The 21,655-nt window shown below is 35.7% G+C and overlaps 6 protein-coding genes across 7 annotated transcripts; 3 read left to right on the top strand and 3 right to left on the bottom strand.

Annotated features, from left to right (window-relative positions):
- Window positions 1-46: 46 nt before the first annotated feature.
- LOC106369350 (F-box protein At2g02240) lies at window positions 47-1,519 on the bottom strand. The gene is made up of 3 exons (XM_013809502.3): window positions 1,133-1,519; window positions 747-865; window positions 47-649 (listed from the first exon to the last, which is right to left on the bottom strand). The coding sequence occupies exons 1-3, from the start codon at window positions 1,439-1,441 to the stop codon at window positions 229-231; spliced, it is 849 nt and encodes a 282-aa protein (XP_013664956.2). The 5' UTR covers window positions 1,442-1,519; the 3' UTR covers window positions 47-228.
- Window positions 1,520-3,983: 2,464 nt separating this feature from the next.
- On the bottom strand, window positions 3,984-7,898 carry LOC106410930 (F-box protein PP2-B10). The gene is given in 5 exon segments (XM_048781693.1): window positions 3,984-4,506; window positions 4,587-4,705; window positions 4,792-4,823; window positions 4,826-4,906; window positions 7,604-7,898. Coding segments are annotated over 5 exon segments (948 nt in total). The 3' UTR covers window positions 3,984-4,085.
- Window positions 7,899-9,544: 1,646 nt separating this feature from the next.
- On the bottom strand, window positions 9,545-10,814 carry LOC106407531 (F-box protein PP2-B10-like). The gene is made up of 3 exons (XM_048781286.1): window positions 10,450-10,814; window positions 10,151-10,269; window positions 9,545-10,066 (listed from the first exon to the last, which is right to left on the bottom strand). Exons 1-3 carry the CDS (start codon window positions 10,744-10,746, stop codon window positions 9,646-9,648), a joined length of 837 nt encoding a protein of 278 aa, XP_048637243.1. The 5' UTR covers window positions 10,747-10,814; the 3' UTR covers window positions 9,545-9,645.
- A 2,995-nt stretch (window positions 10,815-13,809) lies between these two features.
- LOC106369347 lies at window positions 13,810-15,634 on the top strand. The gene is made up of 5 exons (XM_048781284.1): window positions 13,810-14,016; window positions 14,140-14,396; window positions 14,480-14,716; window positions 14,790-15,007; window positions 15,085-15,634. The coding sequence occupies exons 2-5, from the start codon at window positions 14,142-14,144 to the stop codon at window positions 15,350-15,352; spliced, it is 978 nt and encodes a 325-aa protein (XP_048637241.1). The 5' UTR covers window positions 13,810-14,016; window positions 14,140-14,141; the 3' UTR covers window positions 15,353-15,634.
- A 364-nt stretch (window positions 15,635-15,998) lies between these two features.
- On the top strand, window positions 15,999-18,547 carry LOC106369346 (glutathione S-transferase Z1). 2 transcript variants are annotated; one of them, XM_013809499.3, is made up of 10 exons: window positions 15,999-16,196; window positions 16,299-16,395; window positions 16,468-16,524; window positions 16,725-16,810; window positions 16,906-16,977; window positions 17,207-17,260; window positions 17,351-17,426; window positions 17,710-17,771; window positions 17,929-17,988; window positions 18,238-18,547. In XM_013809499.3, exons 1-10 carry the CDS (start codon window positions 16,194-16,196, stop codon window positions 18,343-18,345), a joined length of 675 nt encoding a protein of 224 aa, XP_013664953.2. In that variant the 5' UTR covers window positions 15,999-16,193; the 3' UTR covers window positions 18,346-18,547. The 2 variants fall into 2 exon arrangements, with proteins under 2 accessions (XP_013664953.2, XP_048637242.1); XM_048781285.1 differs by having other exon boundaries at window positions 16,149-16,193; window positions 16,298-16,395.
- Window positions 18,548-19,048: 501 nt separating this feature from the next.
- LOC106369345 (uncharacterized protein YacP) lies at window positions 19,049-21,152 on the top strand. The gene is made up of 10 exons (XM_013809498.3): window positions 19,049-19,328; window positions 19,478-19,549; window positions 19,643-19,767; window positions 19,860-20,023; window positions 20,106-20,175; window positions 20,250-20,304; window positions 20,384-20,467; window positions 20,547-20,585; window positions 20,664-20,710; window positions 20,788-21,152. Exons 1-10 carry the CDS (start codon window positions 19,170-19,172, stop codon window positions 20,894-20,896), a joined length of 924 nt encoding a protein of 307 aa, XP_013664952.2. The 5' UTR covers window positions 19,049-19,169; the 3' UTR covers window positions 20,897-21,152.
- The last annotated feature ends 503 nt before the right edge of the window (window positions 21,153-21,655 follow it).

Raw genomic sequence — 21,655 nt, 5'->3', positions numbered from 1 at the left:
GTAGGAACACTATTCATCTTTGACTTCAAAATAAGGCACTATACGATACCGAGGAAACACACATTTTATGTATTGATTTCTTCATGTGATCAAAATCAAACCATGCAAACATTCAATCCAAAAACTTGAAAGTTTCGAAAACATTACAATACAACAAAGCGGTTCACTTTGCTTAGACATGAAACTGAACAAAGCAAAGCATAAACAGGAAACAGCATATAGCTAGTGTTACTGAGTTTTCGCGGGGCGAAATTCAAATCCTTGAATGATCAAACCACGTTTCCAGTAAGGAGACTTAGTCTCAACAACACTAACCGATATATCATCACAACACGATTCGTTGTACAGCTCACCAAGCTCAGCTTCCATCCACCCATCTCCCCTCTCCTTTGGTCTCGTCACATCTCTCCTTTCTCTATCTCTCCTTCTACCACTAGGCCCAACAAAGTATATCAACTTTTGAGAAGATTCTTGTCCAACCAACCCAACTCCAGCTTCAACCGGGATATCACCCAATCCAGGACATCCGTCCTCTGTCTTGAACACAATGTAAACCGAGTAACGAGTTCCAGGAGATAGGTAACGAGTATGCATCCCAGCACGAATCTCAAACCAACATACACTGAGTAGCTCAGCTATTTTTTCAAACCTACATTACAAGATTTTTTCTTCCCCATCATCAGACTGATAATCATAATTAATAAGAATGAGTTTTATTTCAGTCAGCCGGAAAGGGAGTAACGTACCTAGATTCAGGAACTGAAACCCATCGCCAATATTGTGGACTACTTCCCCATGTGATCCACACTTCCTTCGAAGATAACATAATACATCTTTTTCCACTTGCTTTCTCTAACCAGAAGCTCTATCAAATTAAAAAAAAACTTCAGAAAAAACTACACCACCAACTCCAAGGTCTAATCACACTCATGTTCACATAATTCTCTAACATAAATCAATGATTCTATTCCACTAATTACTCTGGAGTATCTCTGAAATCGGATTGAATCACACATACTTGTTATATAATTATATATAGTCAAAACTCAAAACTCGATGATTCTATGCAGTCTAAGATATTACTCTCAAACAGACAAACCCTATAATGTAAATAGACATATTATATTTATACCTTTTTTCCTTCTTCGATTAAAACAGGATAATCGCAGAGAGCGAAATAGAGTTCCTTCTTGGACGAGAAAGCTCTCGATCGTGGGATCAACGAGGAATATTCCGGCGGAAGAAACTTCTCCCACACGATATCTGACTTAACCGCCGATTCAAACGTTTTAGAAACCGAAGCGGCGACGCAAGCGTCACGTGGACTTGTGAAGGAGATTATTTTGGAGATGCAATCCTCCGGCAAGAAATCGAACGGTGACGGACCCGTCATGATGATATCTTCGACTCCAGATTCAACGCCTTGTTTTTGTCCCATCATCGGTTTGGAAGATTTGTTGGAAAAAAAAAGATGGAGAGGCCAAGGCTTTATTATGTTTTGATAAAAGACTCGTGACTGTTTCAAAAGTCACCTCTGTTGTTATGGAACTGAAAACGACATCGTGTAAAGTCGTCTCGCAAGTATTTACGGAACTACCCTCTTTTGCATCAGCACATGCCGCGTGCCTCCACCTCTTGACGCTGCATGTTTTTACTTGGATTTACAAAAAGAAGCCAATTTACTCTTGGCGATCGATATTCTTTTATATTTTTATTAAGAATAAATAAGATTTGTCATATATTTCTGTTCTCTATATATGAAATATTTTAGTATAGAAATAAAAAAAAACATCCATTTTAATCTTTACATATTCATTAACCACTTTTATTTGATAATAAAGCAAAAATAATTCATATTTATTAACCATGTTTATACCTATGTTACATGGAAATTTTTTTATAGAAAATTAAAAATCGGATACATGTTGGAAGCGTATATCCAATATATATATTAAAATTATAAGATTATAAACATATAACTAAAGATTTTATAATTGAAATAAAAACAAAGAACACTTATTCATTTTTACTAATTTATATCCTTCAGCTGACTTCATATTATAATCGTGAAAACACTAAAAATTAAATATATAATAACATATTGTCCAAGTAGTCAAATTAATTAAAAAATAATAATTACTTTTAACATTTTACAGATAATTGACACACAATATTTGAATATATATATATATATATATATATTATATATAAGATTTTTTTTAATATATATATAAGATTTTTTATGGTATTATTTTTATATATATAATATTTTTATGGTATTATTTTTAATATATATATTGTTTCTTTTTATTTTAGCACTATTAATTTTAGTTTTAATATAAAATATAAACTTAATAACATAATTTTATATTTGTACTTATTTATGACAATGGGTTTTAGAAATGGAAGCGTGATTTCAAAAACGGAAGCTTACGCTTCCGGCGTGCTTTTAAAAAAGTTATTTTGGAAGAATTTTGGAAGCGAAATTCTGAAAGCTTTCACGAGATTTCTAATTCCGATTCTGGTTTCGAAATAGGAAGCAGATATCCGATGAAGCTTACGTGCTACCTATGTTTATACTAGATTTTAGATTTTGATATGTACTTAATTTTAACACGTAAGATTACTATTTATTAAAGAAAATCAATTTAATAAAAAGTATAACTCTTCTATAAAATTATAAAATCAGTTTCTTGGAACAGAATAATAAACTGAAATTAATTAAATATAACTTTTAAAAATTATAATAGGATCATCTTTTTAAATTGCATGTTTCACATTAATTTAGTTTCATAAATATTAACCATATAGAACTAATAGATATAAAATCAACAAAACCATCAATACAATGTTTACTCATGTGTGAAGGTGTGATGGATAAACATCAAAAATAATGACAAAACCGTCTCTCTTTTTTATTTTGTGAAAGGGCTTAACAAAACCGTCTCCTGCAGCTAACACCACACACTTCTACAGGAAAATGGCCTATTTCAAACCCAACTTTTTGAGTCGTGTCTATTCCATCATGAACTTTAGTATACTGCACATTTCATCATCAACTCAACAGAATTTTAAAATGTCTAACGAACTTTCAAAAACGTGCATATATATACATTGACTATAATGGTGGTTAGTCAATCGTTTATTCGGATGACTAGATAGCTGATATATCATTTTCGTTAAAACGACTTTGTTTTGTAGATACCCCAAAATTAAAATTTGAATCATACAGAGTTCAAAACCACGTTTGGCGGATAAGTAGAGCTATCGGTTAGCTCCTAGTTTGGATCTATCTATCATACTCACCCTCTGTCTCAGAAAACAAAAAGAACCTCAAAGCAATAACCAATATTGAATAGATTCATGGAATTGAACTTTACAATACCAAAATACTCTAAGATAGTCTCAGTAGTTTTTTAATCAGAAAAAAATCAAATCCTACTTGCCGTACTTCTCAAGCATAGCACGAATATGATAAATTTGAAGGCGAGGGACGACAGATCATTACTCTTAAATCTTATAAACAAAGTGCAAAATCGATGGTTGAGACTTGAGATAGACATGTCTGTCATCAACGCGGTGTTTTGGCCCTACCGTTGAGCTGGAAATTTCTTTGCCTTTTGTGTGAACGCCTTGTTTTGTCCCATAGATGTCTCTGTCTACATGATTTTTCTTATTCTGTAAGGCTGAGGGTTTAAAGAATTCGTCTCAAGTAGTCTCTGCCGATAGGAAAAACAAAAAGAAAGATTCGTCTGTCGCCCATACACATTTACGGAAATACTCTAAACAAGTACATGTTCGAGTATCATTGAGCAACTCCTTATCAATTTTGTATCATATATATAATAATTTGACCAAAAACAACATATGGTGCTATGACAAAATTCAGAAACACTGCAAATTCGCCATCCACAAAAACAACATATGGTACTATTCAATATTAGACGCATACCAAAGCACAACCGGTTAAAACCGGTTTTACATATACCAACTAAACAAGGATACCTCTATCAATTGGATTGTACCTCTTCACTCAATGGCATAACCAATACCAATATAGATGAATACTCCCGGCATTATTTTCTTTACTGGATATTTGCAGGACGGATTTCAATTCCTTGAATGATCAAGCCGCGCTTCCAACCTAGCTCCCTAGTCTCCAAAGCACTCATCTCAATCTCATGACTATCCATCATATCTCCTCCAGTGAAGAATTCACCAAGCTCTACCTCCATCCAACCATCTTCCCTCTCCTGTGGGTAGATCCATCCCATCTCTCCCTCAGCATCATCATCCATTTCAAAGCATATGGTTCTAGTAGAAGCTTCATGCCCCACCACTCCAACTCCAGCTTCTATAGCCACGTCATCAAAGCCGTAACAGTGATCCGCTTTCTTGAACACAAGGTAAGCCGAGTAACGAGTTCTTGGAGATAGGACACGAGTATTCACCCGGCCTCGTATCTCAAACCAACATACATTAAGAAGCTCTGCGACTCTTTTAAACCTAGTAAACACATACCAAATTTTTTTAAAAAAATCAATAATAGTTTTATTACAAACCGGATTAACAAAGAGAGTAGCTACCTAGATTCAGGAATTGTAATCCATTCCCAATACTGAGGAGTGTCTCCCCATATGATTGAGATGTTCATCGCAGATAACATGATACACCTCTTCCCACTTGCTTTCTCTAACCAAAAGCTCTTTTGTTTCAAGGAACAGAACAGAACCGTTCATTAGCATCACAGATCTATGATTCGATTCTCAAACCCTATGAACTTGTTTATACCTTTGTACCATCGTCGATGAGAACAGGCTCGTCGCTAACGCGAAGTACATCTCTTTCTTGGATGAGAATTCTCGTGATCGAGGAACTAGAGATTCATACTCCGGCGCAGGGCCGTCTCAAATTTATTTTAGACCCTGTTCAAAAAAAATATTAATCGTACATTTTATCAAGTAATTTTAAAATTTAATAACTTTGTCTGATTTTTTTAAATTATAAGTTCAAAATTTAGCATTATATTTAAAATTTTAAAGTTTCTTACCATAATTTATCTATATATTTTAAAAATTCTTAAACTTTTTATTTTTATATTTTGGGGCCCTGTTCGACCGCTCCACTTGCGCGTGCTGTTAGACGGCCCTGCTCCGGCGGAAGAAACTTCTCCCACGCCACATCTGACTTGACGGCAGATTCAAAGGCTTTCGACACCGTAGCTGCGACGCAGGTATCACGTGGACTTGTGAATGTGACTATCTAGGAGATGCAGTCCTCCGGAAAGGAATCGAACGGAGACGAAGCCGAACCGATCTTTCCTCGGCCTTCGCCGCTAGATTCAACGCAGTGATTTTTCGCCATCATCTTCTGCTTTCGGAAAGTTTCAGACAATATTTTTTTCAAAAAAAAAAAAAAAGTTTCAGACAATATAGCTTATGTTATAAAGTGGTCTCTGACACTGAGAAGTCATCCGCACATATTTACAGTACTACCCTTCTTTACTTACTTGGGGAGGTTTCGTAAATCGTACTCTTAACCAACAAGGTGAGGAGGGATCATGAGATAAAATGATTTTTTTTTAACAGAGAGATAAAATGTATTAAACCATATTTTGATTTTCAAAAAAAACAATACTTCCTCCATTTCTTTTTGTATGATTTTCACTATAAATGTCATTTTACGTTTTAATTCATATTTTTAATACATATATTAAATAAAATTTCTAGTTTTTACCCTTATTAATTTACTAATTAATAAAATAATATTAATGTATTAAATAAGGATAAAACAAAAAAAATAATTTTCTTAATTTATGTGCAAAAACTTTAAACGTTACTTATTATGAAACCTAGAAAAATTTAAGATAAAAATCCAATATCATAAACATTAATGACCATATTTTAGAGAAGAAATTTGTTCAAAAAGAAAAATTTTAGAGAACAAATTACAATGAATTCATTGTTCATCAAAATGTACACATATTTTTTTTTCAAGTTATTTACACATAGTTTTTTTCTCTGGTCCTTTCAATTCCTCATATTTAAAGGAATTTATAAATAAATATTTCCGCTTCCGATTTTGAAAAAAACCAAATGAAACAAAAATTCTTATTTTTAATTCTTCAAATTATCTACTATATTAAAACAGAACCATTAAAATTTTAATGAACAAAAGTTATAGTTGAACCCATAAAATACAAAAATCTGCTATATTTGTGTAAACAGTTATATTTTATCCTAACTAAGACATTATTGTTTGGAAAATACTATTGTTGAAGGGTTTTAGCAATTATATATATATAGATATATAAGTATTAAAAATAAATAATTGATTAACTAATCTTATTCTCAAGTGGATTTTCATGTCACTATGAATTCCAAACTATTAACTTAACTAATCCTATTCCCAAGAAAATGTACTCAAATAATTATAAAATCATTATCATAACAAACTGTATAGAAAATTTGAATGTCTTAAAAATAAGGGAAATTTGGAAAAAGAGAACAAATTAACTATACTATTGTCCCCTTAGAATGCTTATACTAATCTTTGTCCCCTTAGTACTAATGAAAAGTAAAATCCAGTTTTGTCCTCGTATTTAGATTTATAAATATAAAGGTTAAAATGTAAAAACATAAGTAATTTCCAAATTGAGTTATAATATGATATACTAAATAAAGTTAAAAAAAAAAATCAAAACCCAATCGTCCCCAACATCTCTCCGTCGAACGTCGAGAAAGGCGATTCTCGTGGTCGCCATCAACGTCTTCCGTCCGGCGCGTTTTGGTTCGCCGGTGAACTCTTAGTTGTCGTGCCATCTTTCTGTCCTCCTTCGTCCTTCCTCTATGGTATTTTTCTGTTTTCAAGACGCTTATTTTCTCAAACTTTGTTTTCTCTATGAACCCTAACTGAACTTGTTTTCTCCAACAGCGTAAATGACTGTTGGCACGAGGCGGACGAAGCTTTCATCACTGATTAAGAACAAGTAGGTGTTCGATTTTCATCTCGGTTCCTCTTTTCCCAAAATTAAAGGTTAGATTTTGAGATCCTCTTTCTTATTTGATTTGGTTTAGTGATTTTGTTGATGTGCATGTATTAATAAAAGCTTCGGTTGGCTTAAATTCAAATTGTGAAAGTCCATTGTTTGAGCTTAGACAATGATAAGTTCCGATGATAATGTAAGAGTTCTACGAGTGCATTTTTAGATAATAACCAGTCTTAAGATTGAATTTTATTTTGGTGGTGATTGAATTTTTAAAAAGTAAATCGATTTGTAGTTTTGGGTTGAGTTCATTGTGAATTTTATGCACTATTTTACATGTATAATGGTTTGATTGTAGTTTTCGGTTGAGTTGATTGTTAGTTTTATGAATTTAAACAAAACATCTTAATGTTGAGTATCTTAATGTCTCTCGTAAGCGTTTGGAAGTGAGTCAATCGGGTATAGTTGGGTAGCTTTGACTCTGTGTCTTTGCCGTGTCTGCAGATTCACTAACAAGTTGATGTTTTTGATTTCGTGTTTTATAGGAATGGCTTACCAGTTTCCAAAACGCATTCTTGAAGAAGGAGCTGAGACCCAGATTGATAAGATTAACAATACGTGTCGAAGCTTTGTTCTTCACATAGGTGAGAAAATTTTTGAGTTGCCGATCATTGGTGATGAATACAGGTGGTGAGTCGATGCCAATGACCAAATCAGAAGGTAAGTAACTGAGCTCGATATTGACCATGTTTACATCGATTCCAAAGTATTCACAAACCATAACTCTTAGGTTGTCAAAGGTTTTGCTTGTGTCCAAAGTAAGTAATCTACCTCCTTTTACTTCATCAACAAGAAATCTCCATCCACTTCTTTTGGACGATTTCCACAAACCAGAAGAAGCATAGATGTGCATCTTCTTATGTTAGAGAGACAAAAGCTTGGAAAAACTAGGAAAAGATGAAGCCCCCAACTAGGAAAAGAAGAAGCCCCACGATGCAAATCCAAAATCAACGTGGTAACGATGAAGATTTACATTTAGGCAATATTATTTTAAAAAGGAAATAAAAAGATTTAATAGATTTAGGGAATATTTTTGTAACTGTTTTTTCCTTAATTTTCGGATTTTGTTTAAAAATCTTGTAGAACATACATTCTACCATGTTAGAAAAAAGATGAACACGTAGATAGGAAATACTGTATTTATAGATAAAAGAAGACATCGTAGATTGTATGTTCTCCCAAGGCAGATATAAGAATATTTAGTATGTCTTATGATCTACCAAAAATACAGAACATAGAAGGAACTGTATAATTTGTTTTCTTCCACACTAGATGTATATGTTTCTGGTGTATTATGGATTCTTCGTTGGTACATCATTGTGTTTGCAGTGTATAATGCACTCTACGGATGGTAGATCAATGTGTCTTACCTAGATTGCATTTTCTAAATCTCAGTAGATGGTAGATCTGACAATCTAACTCTTTTTTCCCATTTTTGAACTTAACATTCTAACAATTTTTTGAATCCAAAAATATTTTTCATATATGCACATGCTTAACTACTTCAAGTTTTATATTTTTAAAATTTTTTTTACATTGTAAATATAATGATATGAATTTTTATTAACAAAAAGGGTAGTGAAAGTCAAAATGTGGAAAATTTTGATTTTGTACTAAGGGGACAATAGTATAGTTAATTTGTTCTCTTTTTCCAAATTTCCCTAAAAATAATAACAAAACAAATTTGCAATTGATGTACTACTACCGTCAAAAAATTGGATGATATTTCACCATTTAACGTTTTGCCAAGTTTCCTGTTCATCATCATTCAATTTGTTTGATTTATCAACCTTACTGCATTCACACAGACAAAGACAGCAAAGGTACCGTAACCTGGTTAGACATCTACACCCGAACCAAAACAAAGGCATGCGACTTTGGTTAGCCAAAGTATTTGGTATTTTGGATTAGTTCAGTAAAATGGTTTGGTTAATCTTGGTTACTGTAAACATCGATTACTTTTCTTATAAGACGGTTTAATTTTGATATAAGCCGATCTTATTTTTGACATAATCTGGTTATTTAAATATTTGTTGCAGAAACTGATCGGTTAACCTGAATGAAACCAACATTCTCGGGTAAATGAACCCAAATGAAATTTCTGCCGATATGTTCAGTTGAGAGAGAACCAATACCGAACCGGAAACTGAAAACACTGGTTCGGTTACTTTCAGGCCAAATTCGTAGGCCTACATAACATAACCAGAAACACTAAACCCCTCCCACAGCAAGAATCCGGTTTACGTATTTTGGACATCTTCCACACAATAAAGAACAAATTTACAGTTTTGGAGTTTTATATGATTTTCTTTTTACATTTCCTTTTTAGTTTAGTTTAAGGTGTTTTTTGTAGGTTTATTATTTTCTGTGTTATGGCCAGTAAAAATATTTTTTTATTATCAATAAAGAATCAACTAGATGTGAAAAAGAAACTAGAGATAAAAGGAAATTTCTTTCTATTATCATGTGATTAATCACTGCTCCATTCACAAGTTCTAAGGTAAAAATATGCAGACTCATATCATATATCAACGAACAAGGATTCAACCTTTAGCAAAGCTGTTTATTTCATTATACAAGTGTTCCCGAGCATTACTTTACTAGGTTCTTACAGGACGGATTTCAATTCCTTGAATGATCAAGCCACTCTTCCAATGGCCAAGCTTGGTCTCTAAAGCACTCATCTCAATTTCATCACTATTCATTATATCTCCTCCACTGAAGAATTCCCCAAGTTCTATCTCCATCCACCCATCTCTTCTCTTATGTGGCCTCCTTCGCCTCCTCCTCAAAGACAGCCCATCCACTCGCGCATCAAAGTATATGAATCTTGTAGAAGCTTCATTCCCCACCACTCCAACTCCAGCTTCTATAGCCACATCCTCAAAGCTGTTACAATGATTTACCTTCTTAAACACAATGTAAGCCGAGTAACGAGTTCTTGGAGATAGGAAACGAGTCTTCGTTCTGCCTCTAATCTCAAACCAACATAAATCAAGAAGCTTCGCAACTCTTTTAAACCTGCAAACACACACACACCACCAAGTTTTTTTTTATCAGGCATTATCATTCATCAATTACAAACTAAATTAACGAGATTATTACCTAGCTTCAGGAAATGTAATCCATTCCCAATACTGTGGAGTATCTCCCCACATGATTGAGATGTTCATCGCAGATAACATGATACACTTCTTTCCACTGGCTTTGTCTAACCAAAAGCTCTTTTATTTCCCAGAAGAAAAAAAAAACGGAATTATTCTTTTTTTTTATATCAAAAAACAGAATTATTCAATAGCAACATCTGAAACAAGCTATGTTTTATAGGCGATAATTCTCTAACAGATCATTATTCTCAAAATCATATAAAAAGGTCCAAGACCGATATATACATTATACTATACCTTCGTACCATCGTCGATAAGAACAGGCTCCTCGCAAAACGCGAAGTATAGCTCCTTCTTGGATGAGAAATGACGCGAAGAAGGAACAAGAGACTCATACTCGGGCGGAAGAAACTTCTCCCATACAACATCTGACTTCGCCGCAGATTCAAAGGCTTTAGAAACGGTAGCAACGACGCAAGCATCACGTGGACTTGTGCAGGAGACTATCTTGCAGATGCAATCCTCCGGAAAGGAATCGAACGGCGACGAATCCGAACCGATCTCTCGTCTGCGTTTGCCGTGATTTTCACTCATCCTCGTCGTCTAGTCTAGAGAGAGAGAAGAGAGATTCCTCTTGACTTCTCTGACACTTTTTCCGACATTCACGACAACACAGTGAAACACTTATCCGCGTCGACGTGGAAGTTCCGGAGAAATTCATAATTAACAAGGTTGACGTCACGATTGTAATAAAAGTCAACAAAGAAAAGCTGCTACTCATCAAAACACACTATTTTTTTTATCAACAAAAGTGTTCATGTGACCTCAAGGGCGGGCATTTTATCCTTAAATTTGATTCGATTGATTATCTGTTTTGATTCTATCCGAAAAATTCGGATATAAGTAAGTCTTCGAAGCAAATAAAAAAATTAAAAATTAATATCCGTTAAAAATGAAACAAATCACAAATACTAAAATTTCATGGTCAAATATCTGATTTGCTCCGTTTTCTATATAAATAGAAGTGTATATCTACAATTAAAAAGGGATTTTTAAATATATAATTTTATAGAATTATTATTTTAACATATAATTTTAATTCTTTCATGTATACAATTACTTATAAAAGTATTAAATTAAGAAAGAAATATAAAATCTTTATAAAAACAATAATTTTTCTAAAATTTTATGTTTTGTAAAATTCATTAAACAAATAGTTTCATTAATTTTTACCTTTTATTTTATATTATATAAAAGATATTTTTTGAAAACAAACATTTATAGTTTTTTTTACATTTAATTGTATTGGAAAAAGTGGAAGACACATTCGTAAATATCTGAAAATTATCCGGATACTTGGAGAACCGAATATCCGCTTTATTTTTCAAAACAAAACAAATCGAAAAATTAGATATTCGTAAACTACAAAATAAATCACAATCCAGGATGATGAATCCAAATACCATCCACAAAATTTGAGTCCTATTATGTAGCATTGGTCTAACTTCTTTTTTTTTAACATACAAATCCGATTACAAACCTGAATCCGATTACACTCGTCTAACTTTTTTTTTATAACTATACTAAAAAAATTATTTGGGCATACAAATCCGATTACACTGGTCTAATTGGATGGACATTTTGACTCAAACCAAAAAAATCCCGTAATATCGAACCGCACTTCCAAAACCGGTATACATATATAGCGCAAAGTTGTTGTTTACATCACCTTAAACTCTTTCTGAACCAATCATTTATAAGTTACAAGTTACAACTTGAATTTCCTTCTTCAATCAAACGCATAACCAATCAATACATAGTCGGTTTGACCGGGTTAAGAAAATCAACCAACTGTTTCGCCGCGCTTTACCACCCTTGGGCCACGAGAAACAAGCAACAGCCCGTTAAGCATCAAACCCCAAAAATATTGAAATCGCTAAACCCGTCTCCAAGCCCAGCTATGCTCAGCAACGGCTCCTGTGCAATAAGACAAAACCAGCCAGAGCAGCCTATGATATGATCATTGTTTTTGACAAGGGAGAAGGTATATCAATGATTATGCCTACTGTTATGCCTACCGTATCCTTTATTTTTGTTTTTATGTAAAGAGAAGAGAAGGACTATATACTACGGTTTTTATGACTTTCCTCAAGTCGTTCTGGTTATTTACTAAATGCCCCTTATTTGTTTACTACGCGCGTCTCATTCACACTCCTGTTTCTGAGTCAATAATACAATCCGAGGATTCGTTGGTTAGTTTTTTTTTTTTTTTTTTTTTGGCTCAACTACAACTTTCATTAACCAAATGGGATTACATGATTTTGACCTCACCCGAGATTAAACCACACATACAATGAAATGATCTAGTATCACATAGGAACACATAGATGGATCCTAAGCTACCCGAATCGAGATTTCACTGTATTTTTCACCCGATGAGAACAAGTTTACTCCACATAGAATAAACTGCCTCTTAAACCAAACCTAAATTGACCAAACGAGATGACAATTCTGAAAGCACGATTCGGACAAAGCTAAGACCAGATTACAGTTTGACTCATGACATTGGACACCTAAAATTTTGAATGGCAGTCCCGGTCCAACATCTCTTCACCTTGCGGCGCAAATCTGATAAAAGCCCATCGTAGTCGGAAACAGAATCCTCTCCTTAGCCATAAACCGGGACTAACCCGTACTGAAAGACGAGCCTTGACGACCAACTCGTGACCGGACCAGTAACAAAGGTTATCAATGGCATGAGGTTTCACCGTCAAACGAGACAGGAGCGTCATCGTCGACGCTGGGATATGAACCCCCACCGCGTGCCTTCTGCAGAGCTCGTCCTTCGGTAGACTCCTCCGGCGGAACAAAACCCTGCGACGCGTCTTCCACGAGGACCGAGGACAAGAACCATCTTCACCAGCCATCACACCGCACCTCTGATTGACACACCGTCACACTAGACCATAGATCTAGGGTAGAGGAGGCTTCCCACTGAGCCACGCGCCGCCGCCATGAGAGGAGCGTCGGAGATCTAAAAGCAGAAAATCGACCCTTCGGCTCCTCTCAGCTCTAAAATCCGGCCAGCTCCGCTTCCGCCGTCCTAAGACTCACTGCTCCTCCAAGAACGCCGTGAGATAACCCCTATGACCACACAAGTCTTCAGAATCACTCCGACAGACCAGAACAACACGCATCTCGCCTTAGGGTTGGGTCGGAATGGAGAAAGCAAAAGGAAAAAAAGATTTAAGGGAAAGGAGGAATCCTCCGACACCGGACGAGACGCCGGGCCGGAGATAGCAGATTCAGTCGCTTTTGTTTCTAGAGATGGAACGGAGGTTCTAGAGAGAGTCTAGAGCTACTGCACTAATGGATTCGTTGGTTAGTTTTGGATTTGGTTTTGAAATTTCTATTTATTTATGTTCAAAGGCTTGGAAAAATTCTTAAGCTAAAACAAACCAAATTAATAAAAAAAAAAAGGTGGGTCAAGTCAGGTAGGCAAATTATGGATCAACGGTCTCAAATGCAAAATGTATGTTATTATTATCATAATAAAGTCCAGTCTGACTCGATATTCCAGAAGGCAGGCTATCAAATTAGAAAATTAGATAAAGGAGTAGATGCGCTTTCTCATTTTCATTTTGAATTTCCGTAACAGAAAAAAAAAAAAAAAAAAAAACTAAAATCACGCTTTTCTTGTTGAAAGCAAACAAACAAACAAACGACACTAAAGCCAGGCGTAAATCCGCCGCAACAACCCCCCAGTTTCTCTCCGCCGGCGTTAGACCTTCCGTTACCGTAACGACGAAGCTTGACTAGCGCCGCCGATTAGCGTGCTTCCTTTTGAATTGAATCTCTTCACAGGTTTGATTCGTTAAACCCTAGCTCTACTGTTTGATTGTTTGAATTTGGAAATGGATTTTAGTTTTAGCCGTCGGTGTTCGTCGTCGAGATTCTTGTATTGATTTTGATCTTTCTTATGAACACAGATGTCAAATCCATTGAAAGAGGCAAGAGAGGATACCTCAGGCTCTGTTCGTCACGTGAGGGAAGATAATGAATACGTTCGCCTTGTTGTTGGGACCACCCATGAACCTTCTCCGCCTGAAACCGTGTTGGTATCTCAATCAGAGATCCGGACTAGAAACTTGGTTTGGTGGTTTAAGGCTTTAGGGATATGTGCATTTACTCTTTTGCTCACTCTTGTTTTCGCCAAGTGGGGAGTTCCATTTGTATTCCAAAAGGTTATTCTTTTTTTTCACTAAATCATTGATAGTTTTTTTAATGGTTTTATTGAGTGTAATGTTGATAGTTTGATTGATTGTAGGTTTTGATTCCGATTCTACAATGGGAAGCAACTGCTTTTGGCCGTCCTATGCTCGCCATCGTCCTTGTTGTTTCCTTGGCTTTGTTCCCTGTCTTCTTGATCCCTTCTGGTCCTTCCATGTGGCTAGCTGGGATGATTTTCGGTTATGGTCTTGGTTTTGTTATCATCATGGTTGGAACCACCGTTGGTATGGTTCTTCCTTACTTAATCGGCCTTATGTTTCGTGATCGCCTCCACGTAAGAACCGAACCCTTTCGCTACTTGATGACAAGATCACTGTACTTATGTTTTTTTTTTTTCAAAAATGCAGCAATGGTTGAAAAGGTGGCCTCGTCAAGCTGCTGTTCTTAGATTAGCTGCAGAAGGAAGCTGGTTCCACCAGTTCAGAGTCGTGGCAATCTTTCGTGTTTCGCCATTTCCTTACACCATTTTCAACTACGCCATCGTTGTGACAAGCATGAGGTTCTGGCCTTACTTGTTCGGTTCCATAGCAGGAATGATACCTGAAGCTTTCATCTACATTTACAGGTCAGTCTCTCCCTCTCCCCAGTTTAAACCATAGAAACTGAAAACAGAACTTTTAAAATCTGAAATTTCAAATGCAGCGGTCGATTGATCAGAACATTCGCGGATGTGCAATACGGACATCAACGTTTGACAACAGTAGAGATAGTGTACAACGTAATCTCCTTGATCATTGCGGTTGTGACGACTGTAGCTTTCACCGTGTACGCTAAAAGAGCTTTGAGAGAGCTTCAAAACGCAGAAGCTAACGAAGATGAGGAAGTCCAGGTTAGAAAACCAGGGAGATTGGAGATGAAGAACGTTGAAGATAATCATAGGCGTTTGGGTTCTTCTCATGCATTGCCCTAACACTCTCAGGGAAGATATAAGAACTAGATTTGTATAAAGGTTAAGGTTGGTTGGTTATTCAGCAGGTCAGGACAGGAGTAAGAGTAAATAACCAAAAAAAGGGAATGAATATCAAAATATGCAGTTTGATGTAGTAAACCAGGAAGACTAATCAAAGGTTAATAATAGTGTTTGCTGATTTCACTTGTTGAAATAGATCAGAAGCAACCATTTTATTTGTTTTTTAAATCCAATTGAATATTGTGGATTACAAAAAAGTTCTATATTGGCATAAAGTTTTGGCAATAATACTCTATATTTCACTCTATTATAGAGAGTGAACCATTGGAGCAAATCCAACTATATAATAAAGTTACTTTATTTTAGAGCGAAATATAAAGAAAATTATAGAGTAACATTGGAGATGGTCTTAATCCGAACAAAAATATCATTAAATAATTTTGTTTGGTAACGTTTCTTTCAAATGTTTTGAGATTAATTTATTTATTAAAACATTAATATACAATTATGGGCCCTTAAGGCCCAAACAATTTACCTTTGTCTTTGAGTTTGACAGTTTGAGTATTCCCCTGTTAAAGTCTTCTCCAGCAACGATTACCTTAAAACTCTTTTTGATTGGTTTATAAACAAAACAAACTGCAGCGTAAATTAAACAAGAGAGAGAGTCAAACTCATTTTGTTCTTTTGTTTATTTGCTAACGCTAAATAACAAAATTGATTTTATCTTATTTTTTTAAACAAATTAATTTCCAGTGTCGTCTCCGAATTCTCCACATCTTCTTCTCTGTGCTACAATACACAATCATCGCCTGTGAAGAAGAAGAAACCATTTACTGAACATATGGTTAAGTCTCTTACTGCTCTTCATAATACTCCTCCCCGCATGGTCAAATATCAGATTTGATTGATGGTTTTAACTCATAAATATATTTTGATGGATGATCAGGCGAATTTGGGAGAAGAGAAGAAGGGGAAGATGAAGCTATACTCTTACTGGAGAAGCTCCTGCGCTCATCGTGTCCGTATCGCCCTCTCTCTTAAAGGTCTTTCTCGCTAGTATTGATTGAATATTCTACTCTTCTTCTTCTTCTCATCTGAATTGGATCTGTGTTTAGGTCTTGAATATGAGTATATACCTGTGAATCTGCTCAAAGGTGAACAATCCGATCCAGGTACCTACTCTGCTGTTTTTGATTCCGATTCAAGCTCTGATTGAAAATAATATATATATATATATATATATATATATATTCAGAAGCTATAGTATATACTGACCATGTGGATGATAATGTTTTAGTGAATGAATGTAATTACAACTGAAAATAATTGGTTTCTTGTATGTTAAAAAAGTGTTACCGTTTTGTTTCACAAGATTTCAAGAAGATCAATCCAATGGGTACTGTACCAGCCCTTATTGATGGAGATGTTGTCATTTCTGATTCTCTTGCCATCATAATGGTCAGTCTAACTAACACCCATTGTGTGTGTGTGTGTTTTTTTTGGCTTCAAATAAACATTTCATCCATGTTTTTTTTTTTTTTTGTGTTTGACAGTATCTGGATGAGAAGTATCCTGAGCCACCGCTCTTACCTCCTGACCTCCACAAACGTGCTGTCAATTTCCAGGTACTCTGCAATCTTTTCTTTTCTTCTGTAATCTGTTATCTTTTCTTTTTTGCTTGTGTTATGAGACAACCTTGTAGCTATATGCTCTTAAGCTTCTATTCTCTGCTGTTAAATCATATTATTAAGTCTGAATACAGTGCACAGTACCCATCTTTGATTGTTCTGTCTCTCCCCCACTCTTGTAGGTTTTGTGCTGATTGTGAGTGTAATGGTTGGTATCTTGTTTCAGGCAGCGAGTATTGTCTTGTCTGGCATACAGCCTCATCAAAACCTGGGTGTCATTGTGAGGACCTGAGATTGACGTTAACATCTTACATTCCACCTTTGCTTTAGCAAAAACCTAGTTACCTTCTTTTTGTTTCTTTCATTGCAGAAATTCATTGAGGAAAAGATCAATTCGGAGGAGAAAACGGCTTGGGTTACTAATGCTATCACAAAAGGATTCACTGGTATGAGATCTCTACATTTACTAATAATCATAAACCATTCTGTCATTGGAATGATCAATAAGATACAAGAGACATAATCATGAACCAAGGCCATGTTGTTAAAAGGTTACTAGTTAAATACTGTGTGGTTAAAAGAGTACGAAAGTCTTACTCATTTCCCTGTTACAACATATCCCTCCATGCTTACGCTTTGTACCATTCATCTCGTTGATGTTTACTGGTAATACCACCACTTTGATAAAAAACGTTTTATAGTGACCTGTGTAATTATGTCTCTGTTCAGCTCTCGAGAAACTGTTGGTGAGCTGCGCTGGAAAACACGCAACTGGTGATGAAGTTTACTTGGTATTTGCTCTAACTCTCTCTGCATTTTCTCTGTGTTGCTCCCTTCCAAGATTGGAGAAACAACCTCATTGATTCTTTTGTCCCTTTAGATACTACCCATCTATTACAACCAGTAGTAAGTAGGCAACGTTTAAAGTGATGAATCATTGTTTTGCAGGCTGATCTCTTTTTAGCACCACAGATCTACGGAGCTATCAACAGATTCCAGATTAACATGGTACTTTTCCTTCAACACACATTTTTTCAGGCCTAGCTTTCTTCGTAATATAAACACTCTAGACTCTGGAATCCTTGATAAGTTCTATTACAATATGAACATGTTATCTTTGGCTCACACTCACACAGTTACAAAGTTCCCATTGTGATGACATAGACTATGTCCTCATTTTCTTTAAGTTCTTCCCCCTTTTCTACTTGTACAATCTTGGTAAGACATGTGCCTTTTCGTTTGTATGGAATTCTACAGGAACCGTACCCGACTCTTGCAAAGTGTTATGAGTCATACAAGGATCTTCCTGCGTTTCAAAACGCAGCCCCAGAGAAGCAGCCAGATGCTCCTGCTTCCACCAGCTGATCCTGTGAACTGGTAGTAAGCTATTCTCAGCTTAATTAAACTTCACAGGCAACATCAGCAACAATAATGATAAAAAATAACTTTGTACTCATATATAGATGTATCATATGAACTAGTTTACTTGTAAGTTTTACTCTACTTGTATTATACAATAAAGATGAGAGAGTTTGGAACTCGCAATTATTATTTATGCATTCATTCAGACTCTGGACTAGTTTACTTGTAAGTTTTACTCTACTTGTGTCTCTAAGACTCTGGACCGTCTCCTTAACCTCAGTAAAAAACCGTCCCAAGCTCCATCAATCTGTTAGCCGCATGTTTGCACGGCATAAGAAGCCGGGGTTGAGTTTCTTTACCAAACTTGTGAACATCAAACTCAGGGAAGAGTTTGGATACAAAAGTAGCGAACTCACTGCGCTGATATATCCCATTAGTGCATATAATTCGAGCAGAAGCTTCAGGTGTTTCGAATAGCAGCATAACATGACCCTTATTAGCCACATCTCTCACGTGCACCACACTGAGCCAGTGATGTGCTCTTGTGTCTCGGTCGAGCCTTGCAAAAGCTGTAGTAAAACGTTGCCGCTTGCGTTTAAGCTTAGGTTGCAGAAGTGGTCCAAGACATGTTGACGAAAGGATCGTGACTATGTTGGTTCCACGTCGGCCAGTTAAAAATTCCTTTTTTTCTTACATGAAGAGAGAGAGAGAGAGAGAGAGAGAGAGATTTTTTTAAAGATAGGGAAAAACATTGTCGTTGACATGGTATTATCCACTAGTTACATAGACTTTTCAAACGAATGAATCCACCTAGTAGTAGTCCATAGATGAAAACCGCCGGGGCGCCGCCGCATAGAGGTGGCTCCTCCTCCTCTTCCGCATACTTCTACCAGTCTTCATCATCATCTTCCTCCTCCGGCAGCTGTAGAGTTCTCGTGGTGAAGATGGGAGGAAAAAGCAAGAACCATCAATCTCCCTCTTCTAAGGTGATGTCTATTGTTGGAGTTATTAATCCATTGAGCATTTTGCAGCCATTGGTTTGATCTTGGTTATGACCATTAAGCTCGTAAGCATAAGTTTTATATGAAATCTGAAGATGTGCATTTGATGTGCTTTTCATTTTTTTCCGTAGCAGGATTCAGAGCCAGAACCACCGAGAATCAAATCAAATGTGAAGCATAGCTTGCAGCTTCTTAAGTTGTGGAAGGCATGTAACAGTGTGATCTTTTGTTTCCTCACAAATAGTATGTCATTGAATATGTCTCTAACCCATTGGAGTGTTATGTTATGTTGTATATAGGAGTTTCAGAACAGAGGATCTGGCACGGCTAAGCCAGCAACTAGTTACAGGAAAAAGAAAGCTGAGAAAGACGAGTTACCTGACGATAGCGAGCTCTACCGTGATCCTACAAACACTCTTTACTAGTAATTACACTGTTTTAAAATGTTATTTTGTTTCAAAAACGGTTTGAGAGTTGAACGAGTGTTTGTGTTTTATCCTGAAAGCGGTTTTACAGCACGAATCAGGGCTTGTTGGAAGATGCAGTTCCGGTCTTGCTTGTTGACGGTTATAATGTATGCGGGTACTGGATGAAGCTGAAGAAACATTTCATGAAGGGTAGGCTTGACGTTGCTCGCCAAAAGCTAGTTGATGAACTTGTCTCCTTCAGTATGGTTAAAGGTACAAGCCTGTCAAAGAAAGAATTTGCATTTTGGTTTCATCCATCAATGAAAGTTTTGATTTGAAGTTATTGGTGGTTTAGAGGTTAAGGTAGTGGTTGTGTTTGATGCTCTCATGTCTGGTCTCCCTACTCACAAGGAAGACTTTGCTGGGTAAACTCAAAATCATGTTTTCGATATCCTTATTTACTTCAAAACTCAGTCAGGTTTATCCTTCTTTTTGTCAGTGTTGATGTGATCTTCTCAGGAGAAACTTGCGCTGACTCTTGGATTGAAAAGGAGGTAGGGCAAAAATGACCACCTTACACCACAAACAGTTCAAATGTTTCTTAGTTTCTGATAAGACTCTTGATACTGGCAGGTGGTTGCATTGAGAGAAGATGGATGCCCCAAGGTTTGGGTTGTAACATCTGATGTTTGTCAACAACAAGCAGCACATGGAGCGGTATTGCGCATTATATCAATGCTATGAACTTGTTATGCTCATATCTTGTTTCTTGATTTTTGTGACTGATTCTTGATAGGGAGCTTATGTTTGGAGTAGCAAGGCATTGGTTTCTGAGGTAAGTTACTTTTTCTTGTGTGTTTTGTGACTCGCTTTCAGATTTTTCATGTGATCTTATGAAACATTTGTTTCTTAGATCAAATCAATGCATAAGGAGGTTGAGAGAATGATGCAGGAAACAAGGTCACATTGGTTTTTTTTTTTTTTTTTAACTTCTGTAATTGGGAGCTAACAACAAAAGACTACTCTTTGTTGCACAGGTCAACATCTTTCCAAGGGAGATTGCTGAAACACAATCTTGATTCTGAGGTGGTTGATGCTCTTAAAGATCTAAGAGACAAATTATCAGAAAACGAAACAAAGAGATGACAAAGATCAATCCGGGTTATAACTAGGCTTGGTCTCTCTCTATATTTCTGTCCCCAGTAAGCTAATCTGACTTGTGAAGCAGAGGCTGGCGGGAATATAGAGCTCAAGGGCTATGTCATATATCTGAATTTGTTTTAACTATAAAGCTGTAGATTGGTTTTCTTTGGTCCAAACATTGTTTATGAGGTGTACAGATAATTTGTGAAATCTAAATTTTGAAAATTTAAACTAAATTAAACTTTTTTCACAAACAAAAGACATGTTTTGGCTTCAGTTGGTTTAACCAATTGTTTGGTTCGTTTTTTTTCACTCCTATAATCCTCCTATTCACAGCATAAAGCATCACAAATAAAACTCATGTAAAATTTGACGTCTTATGTTTGATGTTTCATAAGTTTTAACTATAAACCAGTCTTCTAGTTGAAATTAGTTTTTATTATATATGATTAATAAAAAGAAAAATTGCAATGTATAACACACAAAAACTATAATCAAGTAGTAACCATAGTAAGCAAATTGGTATGATATATAGGGGGAGATTAAAGACGCAACACAGTTTTCTATCTAGATGATGAGTTTACATACATAGTTAAAAAGATAGATTGTTGATGTATTAGTTCGCGGAGTACTACAAGAGACGTGACATGTTGCATGAAGCTGGAGTCATATTGGAGTTCGTGTATTGATTGCTTGAACTTAAAAAAGGAAAGAATATATGTGTGAAGACAAATGGACTGAACGTTTTCTATTAAGCAAAAA

The sequence above is a fragment of the Brassica napus genome, chromosome A6, assembly GCF_020379485.1.
Source record: "Brassica napus cultivar Da-Ae chromosome A6, Da-Ae, whole genome shotgun sequence".
Lineage (NCBI taxonomy): Eukaryota > Viridiplantae > Streptophyta > Magnoliopsida > Brassicales > Brassicaceae > Brassica > Brassica napus.
Note: the sequence above shows the minus strand (reverse complement) of the source record. Positions and strands in the feature narration are given on the sequence as shown.

What these genes read in the sequence shown, in the direction of transcription:
- LOC106369350 (XM_013809502.3), bottom strand. Translation starts at nt 1,441, where the DNA reads ATGATGGGACAAAAACAAGGCGTTGAATCTGGAGTCGAAGATATCATC. An exon ending in TAATCGAAGAAGGAAAAAAG is followed by an intron (nt 866 to 1,132) that starts GTATAAATATAA and finishes TTAATTTGATAG; the next exon opens with AGCTTCTGGTTAGAGAAAGC. An exon ending in GTTTCAGTTCCTGAATCTAG is followed by an intron (nt 650 to 746) that starts GTACGTTACTCC and finishes CTTGTAATGTAG; the next exon opens with GTTTGAAAAAATAGCTGAGC.
- LOC106407531 (XM_048781286.1), bottom strand. Translation starts at nt 10,746, where the DNA reads ATGAGTGAAAATCACGGCAAACGCAGACGAGAGATCGGTTCGGATTCG. An exon ending in TTATCGACGATGGTACGAAG is followed by an intron (nt 10,270 to 10,449) that starts GTATAGTATAAT and finishes GGGAAATAAAAG; the next exon opens with AGCTTTTGGTTAGACAAAGC. An exon ending in ATTACATTTCCTGAAGCTAG is followed by an intron (nt 10,067 to 10,150) that starts GTAATAATCTCG and finishes GTGTGTTTGCAG; the next exon opens with GTTTAAAAGAGTTGCGAAGC.
- LOC106369347 (XM_048781284.1), top strand. Translation starts at nt 14,142, where the DNA reads ATGTCAAATCCATTGAAAGAGGCAAGAGAGGATACCTCAGGCTCTGTT. An exon ending in TGTTTCGTGATCGCCTCCAC is followed by an intron (nt 14,717 to 14,789) that starts GTAAGAACCGAA and finishes TCAAAAATGCAG; the next exon opens with CAATGGTTGAAAAGGTGGCC. An exon ending in GCTTTCATCTACATTTACAG is followed by an intron (nt 15,008 to 15,084) that starts GTCAGTCTCTCC and finishes TTTCAAATGCAG; the next exon opens with CGGTCGATTGATCAGAACAT.
- LOC106369346 (XM_013809499.3), top strand. An exon ending in TATCGCCCTCTCTCTTAAAG is followed by an intron (nt 16,396 to 16,467) that starts GTCTTTCTCGCT and finishes ATCTGTGTTTAG; the next exon opens with GTCTTGAATATGAGTATATA. An exon ending in TATCACAAAAGGATTCACTG is followed by an intron (nt 17,427 to 17,709) that starts GTATGAGATCTC and finishes GTCTCTGTTCAG; the next exon opens with CTCTCGAGAAACTGTTGGTG.
- LOC106369345 (XM_013809498.3), top strand. Translation starts at nt 19,170, where the DNA reads ATGAAAACCGCCGGGGCGCCGCCGCATAGAGGTGGCTCCTCCTCCTCT. An exon ending in AACAAGCAGCACATGGAGCG is followed by an intron (nt 20,468 to 20,546) that starts GTATTGCGCATT and finishes GATTCTTGATAG; the next exon opens with GGAGCTTATGTTTGGAGTAG. An exon ending in GCAAGGCATTGGTTTCTGAG is followed by an intron (nt 20,586 to 20,663) that starts GTAAGTTACTTT and finishes TTTGTTTCTTAG; the next exon opens with ATCAAATCAATGCATAAGGA.